Here is an 8,819-nt window from a genome sequence, read left to right as displayed (position 1 = left end):
GGGATTAGCAGGGTAAATATGTGCGGTGACGGGAATAGGGCTTGATGGGTTGAATGGCCTCATTCTGCACTGTAGGGATTGTATGATTCAATACAATGATGAGTTATGTGTCTTTATTGCCATACAGTGCGAGGCACAGCATTAAAACAACAGCAACAGCATCAGACAATACAAAGATAGAAATCATACATATTTCTGACAAGTTTTCCAAAAGTCACTACATTTTCAGTATTCACCATCAAAATCAGGTAAAGCATTTGAAATATCAACAATTCTATGTAGGGAAAACAAATTGTGAATATCATCGCATGAACCAAATTTCTGTACTTTATACTGATGCCCACCCAAAATACAGTAGATGCGAATAAAGATCTTTTGAAGCTTGGGTAATAAGGCCATGTATCAATTTATAATATTGAACTAAACCATAAATCAGCCTTCTCTAAAGATTGCAATTCAAGAATCCTTAATCGGGTATTCCCCTCATGCCTTCCATTTTCCTGGTTACATATCTTTGCACTCTCTCTATTAGCTGAATATCATAGAATCATAGAAACCCTACAGTGCAGAAGGAGGCCATTCGGCCCATCGAGTCTGCACCGACCACAATCCCACCCAGGCCCTACCCCCACATATTCTACCCGCTAATCCCTCTAACCTACGCATCCCAGGACTCTAAGGGGCAATTTTTTTAACCTGGCCAATCAACCTAACCCACACATCTTTGGACTGTGGGAGGAAACCGGAGCACCCGGAGGAAACCCACGCAGACACGAGGAGAATGTACAAACTCCACACAGACAGTGACCCAAGCCGGGAATCGAACCCGGGACCCTGGAGCTGTGAAGCAGCAGTGCTAACCACTGTGCTACCGTGCCGCCCCAAAATATGCCCCAAAAATATTCAAAATACTTCAAAATATTTCAAATTTTCAAAGAATATCTCTTTGAAAGTGTGGGTTCCAAAGTATGGGTGCAGTCTCCAGATGTGGGCATACCAGCTTCTGATAGAGTTTCAGATCTTGGGTTCAACTCCAGTTTACTCCTCACTCCCTTGATTCCCAAAGAAACCAAAATGTGTCTATCTCAGCCTGAACTGCAATAGAATCCCTCCAGCGCAGATGGAGGCCATTTGGCCCATTGAGTCTGCACCGACTCTGAGACACCATCCCACCCAGAACCTGTCTCAGTCACCCCACATATTTATCCTGCTAATCCACTTAACTGATACATTTGGGAAACAAAGGGTACCTTAACAAGGTACCGCAAGATAGGTTGTTGCATAAGGTTAAATCTCACGGGATCCAGGGTGAGGTATCTTAATGAATACAAAATTGGCTTCTTGACAGAAGCCAGAGGGTGGTTGTAGTGGGTTGTTTTTCAAACTGGAGTCCCGAGGGGTGTGCCTCAGGGATCAGTGCTGGGTCCACTGTTATTTGTCATTTATTTTAATGATTTGGATGAGAATATAGGAGGCATGGTTAGTAAGTGTGCAGATGACACCAAGATTGGTGGCATCGTGGACAGTGAGGAAAGTTATCTCCAATTGTAAAGGGATCTTGATCAATTGGGCCAGTGGGCTGCCGAATGACAGACGGAGTTTAATTCAGACAAATGCAAGGTGATGCATTTTGGTAGATTGAACCAGGGCAGACTTACCAAGTTAATGGCAGAGCATTGGGGAGAGATGCAGAACAAAGAGATCTCGGGGTACATGTTCAAAGCTCATTGAAAGTGGAGTCACAGGTGGACAGAGTGGTGAAGAAGGCATTTGGCATGCTTGGTTTCATCGGTCAGAACATTGAATACAGGAGTTGGGACGTCCTGTTGAAGTCATACAAGTCACTGGTAAGGCCACACTTGGAATACTGTGTACAGTCCTAGTCACTATTATAGAAAGGATATCATTAAACGAGAGAGCATGCAGAAAAGATTTACTAGGATGCTACCGGGACTTGATGGTTTGAGTTTTAAGGCGAGGCTGGATAGACTGGGATCTTTTTCTCTGGACGTAGGAGGCTGAGGGGTGATCTTATAGAGATCTATAAAATAATGAGGGACACAGATCAGCTAGAATAGTTAATATCTTTTCCCAAAGGTTGGGGAGTCGAAAGCTCGAGTGCACAGGTTTAAGGTGAGAGGGGAGAGATACAAAAGTGTCCAGAGGGACAAAAGCCACATGTGTGGCTTTTGCTACCAAATAAACCTGTTGGACTTTAACCTGCTGTTGTTAAACTTCTTACTGTGTTTACCCCAGTCCAACGCCGGCATCTCCACATCATGACATTTTTTTTACACAGAGGGTGGTGAGTGTCTGGAACAAGCTGCCAGAGGTAGTAGGTGGGTACAATTTTGTCTTTTAAAATGCATTTCGACAGTTACATGGGTAAGATGGGTGTAGAGGGATATGGGCCAAACGCAGGGATGTGGGCCAAATGCAGGCAAATGGGATTAGCTTAGTGGTTTAAAAAAAGGGCGGCATGGACAAGTTGGGCCGAAGGGCCTGTTTCTACGCTGTAAACCTCTCTGACTCGGAACCCATTCGGCCGATCTTGTCCATGCCAGTCCGAGGCCCCCCTTTCCAAGCTCACCTTCCTGCACCCGGCCCGGAACCATGCAGCTGAAAGCATGATGGCGATCGAAATACTTCATACCAAAAAATCAGCAGGTTTTTTGGTTGTCTGAAATAGCGGAAGTAAACACTTCACAATCATAACCGCTGCGAGCAGGGCTCGAACCTGCGCGGCGAGACCCCATTGGATTTCAAGTCCAACGCCTTAACCACTCGGCCATCACAGCTGCGCATTTCTGTAAATAATGTAACCTCAGTAATGTTCATATTAACTTCTATCAAGTACCGGGATTGTGCAGAGCACAGTGTGTGAGCTGAAATGTGTTCCTCTACCGTTACTTTGTATCTTTGTCACGAACGGAGAACTCATTTGATGTCAGAGATTTGTTTTCCTATTTCAATATTTTTTCATGAGAAACGAATTACGTCCGAATAGAAAAAAATAAAAACTGATAGGTCTATTTTAATTCACTATTGTCAAATGTTGCGTTCGCCCTGTTTTTGTCCACTCGGTTTAAAATAATATTCGCGGATAAGGTTCTAAAACAAATTATGGATGCGATGGCCGGGAATCGAACCCGGGTCAACTGCTTGGAAGGCAGCTATGCTCACCACTATACCACCATCGCTCACTCTACTCAAGGAATCGTTATTTTAATCAGTTGTAATTACGGAACTACCTGAGTTGCTGATTTCATTCCGCACCAGGTGTGTCCATAGCACAGTTTGGAAACTGAACTTGGCTTGTCTCGTTTTTCTGGACAGTTCAATTTATCTTTTTACTGTTGTTTCTGACTGGGAACTCATTGTTTAATTTTGAGGCCTGTCCTTTCATTTAAACAACTGAAAGCAAATTGAAGCTTGATTTTCCATTAGAAATCTTCAGTGAATTTTATTTTCGGAGTGCCCACCTACTGTTGTGACATGCGATAGCGAATTAAATAAATCACCACTGTGATGGTCAGGAACTGACGTTTGGTCAAACGCTCTCCCAGTCACCACTCCACCTCCATCGTTCACCTGACTGTGCCACTCCCTCAGTGAGAAAGTCCAGCTCTGACAATGAATCTGGTTCCCTCCAGGTCCAATCGGAGGATGGTCAGGAACTGTCTGCCACTGTCAGAAACTCCATTATCAGCGAGTGGGGGATGATTATTTAACTGGCAGTCACTGGTTGTTGAGGTTGTGGTTTATTGTTACCTGTCAGTGCAGGAGAAACAAATAAAACAGGAAATCCAGAGACTCCAAGAGCAGATAATTTGTATTTTCATCGTAAACAAACACAGTGATCTCTGCAATCACAGTAATAACTGGGGGGAAAAAACAGATATGATTGGCTCTGGCCACGGAATCTGGTTAACAGATGTGGTCCTACACCACATGGACTGCAGCGGTTCCAGAAGGCAGCTCATCACCACCTTCCCAAGGGCAATTAGGGATGGGCAATAAATGCTGACCCAGACAGCGACGCCCACATTCCATGAATGAATTCAAAGACAATCTGTGGGGAGCGGGCCTCAGAGTGTTTAACAGTTACTGAGGTGAAAAACTAACTCACCCCCTGGAATCCGGAGCAAAGGCCGGAAGGAGGAGAAATTCCGTCCTGGGACCTTACATTTGGTGAAAGTTTTGTCCCGTGAATGTGTAGATGTGAATATTGCGTAAGAGAGAGTGTATGAAAGGAGCGGGCGGGTCAGACTAATCCAACTGTGTTTGTGTGTCTGTTCTGATCATGAGATCTCCGAGTCTCTCTTGTGTAAAATAAAACAATTTTTCAATCAAAGATTCCCGCTAAACCCGCTGCTGAGCCCCAAAGTGAGATTTCAAGGCAATTGTTTCGCTAAATTGAAGATTTCAGTGGCAAAGTCGAGAACATGTCAGCTATCGCGTGAGAGCGCGATCAGTGCAGCAGTAAAACGGGTTTCAGTGGAAAATGGAGTCCTCAGTTCGAGTGAAACCTTTTCAACAGCAAACATTCGTGTGTCAGAGACATGAAGGATGTGAGCTGGATCTCTGGAGAGGCGGAATTTCATTGCAATGGGAGAGTTTGTGAGGAGAGAGAAACACAGAGAGGTTGGAGGAGCCGGGAGCTGACAGCAGCTTGTCTCTGCTCCGTCCGCTCTCTGCCTTTAAGTTGCTCTGTGCCGCCACCACTGGGTTCATTTCGGATCCAGTTCTGACTCTCACACAGATTTTCCACACACTCTCGGATATGACTGAAACTGCAGCCGCCGAAACGGCTCCTCCAGCCGCTCCCGCTCAAGTGAAGTCTCCCAGGAAGAAGAAGGCGGCTCCCCGACCTGCGGCAGCCGGTCCCAAGTTAGGCGAGCAGATCCTCAATGTTGTGGCGGGTTGCAGCGATCGCAATGGGATGTCCTTGGCCGCGATAAAGAAAGCTTTGGCTGGCAGCGGAGTGGATGTGGGGAAGCGCGTCTCCCAGATCAGGTTAACGATCAAGAGGAAGGTGGAGACAGGGTCTCTGGTGCAGACAAAGGGACAGGGCGCCTCCGGCTCCTTCAAACTCGCTAAGAAGGAAAGCCCGGGGAAAATGGGAAAGAAGGCGAAGAAACCAACAGCCAAGAAATCTTTAGTAAAGAAAACAGCGGCCAAGAAGGTGACAACAAAGAAAGCAGCAGCCAAGAAACCCGCAGCGAAGAAACCCGCAGCAAAGAAACTCGCAGCAAAGAAAACTCCAGTGAAGAAATCAACAGTGAAGAAAACAAGCAGCAAGAAGGCGGCAACTCCAAAAAAGGCGGTGAAGAAAGCAGCCCTGAAGAAAAAGTCTCCTGTGAAGAAGGTGACGGGCGGAAAGTCTGTCAAAAAAGTGACTAAATCGAAGGCCAAACCCAAAGTGAAAGCAGCAAAAGCGAAGAAAGCGTCAGGAAAGAAGTGAAACAACCCGAGCAAATTGTAAACCTCTGAACCCAAAGGCTCTTCTCAGAGCCACCCACATCTCTCAGGAAAGAGCTGATCCCGCAAGAAAATGATTCCTGTCCCGCGGCCCGGCTCATTCTCAATAGAGATCATTTCAAATTCAGACTAAAGCAAATTTCATTTGAATTTGACATTTGTTCAATCGCCACTTTCTCTCATAATAAAGATGTCTGGTAGATTCAGTGTGAGACAGTAACACTGGCGGCTAAATACCGCATTGCAGCCTAATTTTTAATCGAATCCCTGCAGTGCAGAAGGAGGCCAATCGTCCCATCGAGTCTGAGCCGACCTCAATCCCACCCAGTCCGGATCCCCATGACCCTATTTATTGACCGGACACTCCGGTGCAATTTAGCATGGCCAATCAACCTGACAGGCACTTTGGTGTGCGGGAGGAAACCGGAGAAAGCCCGGGGAGAATGTGCAAACTCCACACAGACAGTGACCTCAGCCGGGAATCGAACCCAGGTGCCTGGCGCTCTGAGACGGCAATTCTTAGCCAAACATCAATGTCAGGAGTGGGATTTGAACCCACGCCTCCAGAGGAGACTGCGACCTGAACGCAGCGCCTTAGACCGCTCGGCCATCCTGACTCCCTTAATTTTAACACAGGAGATTGCCCGAAACAGCTTCAATAAAGTGTTTGCAAACAGCGAGAAGCAGATGTGTGTGAGGATGTTCCGGAGGAAGATTCTTGCTATAGAATCGACTGTGTTTACGTCGGAATATTACTGACTGGGAATTATTACGGACCAGGTTTAAAAACACAAAAGAACAAAGTCACGACCCGAAACGTTAACTCTGTCTCTCTCTCTCTTCACAAAAGCTGCCGGAGCTGCTGATTAGTTGCAGCATTTTCTGTTTTGATTCCATATTTCAAAGCTCCGGGTTTGTAGAAACTCTTGTGTGTGAAGGGCGGCTCTGGAAGGGTTTGTGTGGGGAGCTGTGTTTCGCTTCCATTGTTAATAAACGGGTTGAAATTGGCGGTTGCAGAAACTGGAGGTGGAGCTGAAAGATCAGGGGCCGTTCTGTGTGTGTGTGTCAGTCCGGCTCTCTCCTCCCTCCCGCTCTGTGTTCAATCTTCACTCTGTCTCCTCCCCTCTCTGCTCTCACTCCGCCTTTCTCAGTCAGGTCGGGGCGGGCTGTATAAAAGGAGCCTGAAAGAGTTCCTCTCTCATATTGTGCAGAGATCTGAGTGAAGAATCATCATGTCTGGCAGAGGGAAAGGAGGCAAAGGACTGGGTAAAGGCGGCGCAAAGCGGCACCGCAAAGTGCTTCGTGATAATATCCAGGGCATCACCAAGCCAGCAATCCGCCGCCTCGCTCGCCGTGGCGGTGTCAAGCGGATCTCGGGTTTGATCTATGAGGAGACTCGCGGGGTGCTGAAGGTTTTCCTGGAGAATGTGATCAGGGATGCGGTCACCTACACTGAACACGCCAAGCGCAAGACGGTCACTGCCATGGATGTGGTGTACGCTCTGAAACGCCAGGGCCGCACTCTCTATGGATTCGGCGGCTGAACAACTGCAACCTTCCTACCGAACACACAACAAAGGCTCTTTTAAGAGCCACTCACCGCTTCACAGGGAGAGCAGTGACCTGGGGACGGGGGCTGGGACAGGCTGTTCAGTGTTTGAGATGCATGTTTGTTTTGTTTAGGTTACAGTGCGGGAATCACCGAATTTAACATTTCATTTGGAGCAGCCATGCGGATTGTTTTTGAAATTTTTAAGTGGATTGTCTGAGCAGCCCCCAGTTGACATGTGCCCTCAGTGAAACGCCACATCATTCCTGTTTAATCACTCAGTGTTTGGATAGAGTTTATCAAAGCTTTCTCTGGAATAGCGGAGTTTAGTAGCAGCAGCCGGTGAATCGTTCACTGGACCAGTCCCAGTTGTGATGCTATTTGCCCCCAGACGGTTGTTTCCTGCACTGAAACTGACGCTTTGTGAAACTGATCAGTTTCCGCTCAGTCATTCACAAACCCGCAATTCCCGCAGTTTGAGCCGCTCCAACCCCAGCCTGCTTCTGATTGGCCATCCTCTCCGCATTCGCAGCTCTGAACCAATCGCAGAGCATCGAATGTGAACATTGAGCCAATCATTGGCTTCAACTGTCAACCAGCAGAAATTTTGAATTGGGGGAAATGCCGCCAATTTCAGCGCGGGAAAGGGAATTGAGACAAATTCTTAACTTATTAAAAATAGATTCTCAATTAATATTCTGCTGTAAGATTATTTTACAAAGAGGTTTCATTTGTGAACATTTGTCCGCCACGGGCAGCAAACGACTCTATTCAGTAATGTCAAACGGGACAAATATGAAGTCACTCTCTGTAACAAACAACAGACTCAACCCCTTTCTGGGGGAAGGCTAACTTTATTGGGATCAGGCAGAAATTGGCAGCTCTTGATTGGGAGAGGCTGTTTGAGGGTAAATCTACATCTGGTATGTGGCAGTCTTTTAAGGAACGGTTGTTAGGGCTACAGGACAAGCATGTGCCTGTAAAAAAGAAGGATAGGAAGGGTAGGATTAGAGAACCCTGGATAACCAGGGAAATTGAGGGACTGGTCAAAAGGAAAAGAGAGGCGTATGTTCGGCCCAAGCAGCTCAAAACGGAGGGAGCTCTGGAGGAGTACAAAGAAAGTAGGAAAGTACTCAAACGGGGAATTAGAAGAGCAAAAAGGGGTCACGAAATGTTCTTGGCAGACAGGATTAAGGAGAATCCCAAGGCATTTTATTCATACGTTAGGAACAAAAGGGTTGTTAGGGAAAAAATCGGACCTCTCAGGGACAAAAGTGGGGACTTATGCTTGGAGCCCAAAGAAGTAGGGGAGATCCTAAATGAATACTTTGCATCGGTATTCACAAAGGAGAGGGATGTGTTGACCGGGAGTGTCTCTGAGGGGAGTGTTGAACCGTTGGAGAAAATCTCCATTACAAAGGAGGAAGTGTTAGGTTTGTTAGAGAATATAAAGACTGACAAATCCCCAGGGCCTGATGGAATCTATCCAAGGCTGCTCAGGGAGACGAGAGGTGAAATCGTTGGGCCTCTGACGCAAATCTTTGTCTCGTCACTGGACGCAGGTGAGGTCCCAGAGGATTGGAGGATAGCCAATGTGGTCCCGTTATTTAAGAAGGGTAGGAAGGATAACCCGGGTAATTATAGGCCGGTGAGCTTGACGTCCGTGGTGGGGAAGTTGTTGGAGAAGATTCTTAGAGATAGGATGTATGCGCATTTAGAAAGGAATAAACTCATTAACGATAGTCAACATGGTTTTGTGAGAGGGAGGTCATGCCTCACTAACCTGGTG

General features: G+C 46.7%; 2 protein-coding genes and 3 non-coding genes across 5 annotated transcripts; 2 read left to right on the top strand and 3 right to left on the bottom strand.

The window, feature by feature from the left end:
- Positions 1 to 2,716: 2,716 nt before the first annotated feature.
- trnas-uga (transfer RNA serine (anticodon UGA)) lies at positions 2,717 to 2,798 on the bottom strand. The gene has a single exon. It is a non-coding gene; the product is annotated as a tRNA-Ser (tRNA).
- A 330-nt stretch (positions 2,799 to 3,128) lies between these two features.
- On the bottom strand, positions 3,129 to 3,200 carry trnag-ucc (transfer RNA glycine (anticodon UCC)). Its single transcript has one exon. It is a non-coding gene; the product is annotated as a tRNA-Gly (tRNA).
- A 1,583-nt stretch (positions 3,201 to 4,783) lies between these two features.
- Positions 4,784 to 5,464, top strand: LOC144484728 (histone H1-like). The gene has a single exon (XM_078203162.1). It carries the CDS (start codon positions 4,784 to 4,786, stop codon positions 5,462 to 5,464), a length of 681 nt encoding a protein of 226 aa, XP_078059288.1.
- Positions 5,465 to 6,015: 551 nt separating this feature from the next.
- Positions 6,016 to 6,098, bottom strand: trnal-cag (transfer RNA leucine (anticodon CAG)). Its single transcript has one exon. It is a non-coding gene; the product is annotated as a tRNA-Leu (tRNA).
- A 615-nt stretch (positions 6,099 to 6,713) lies between these two features.
- On the top strand, positions 6,714 to 7,025 carry LOC144484727 (histone H4). The gene has a single exon (XM_078203161.1). The coding sequence runs from the start codon at positions 6,714 to 6,716 to the stop codon at positions 7,023 to 7,025; it is 312 nt and encodes a 103-aa protein (XP_078059287.1).
- Positions 7,026 to 8,819: the final 1,794 nt, after the last annotated feature.

The sequence above is a fragment of the Mustelus asterias genome, unplaced genomic scaffold, assembly GCF_964213995.1.
Source record: "Mustelus asterias unplaced genomic scaffold, sMusAst1.hap1.1 HAP1_SCAFFOLD_124, whole genome shotgun sequence".
Lineage (NCBI taxonomy): Eukaryota > Metazoa > Chordata > Chondrichthyes > Carcharhiniformes > Triakidae > Mustelus > Mustelus asterias.
This window is presented reverse-complemented; position numbering and strand designations above follow the sequence as displayed.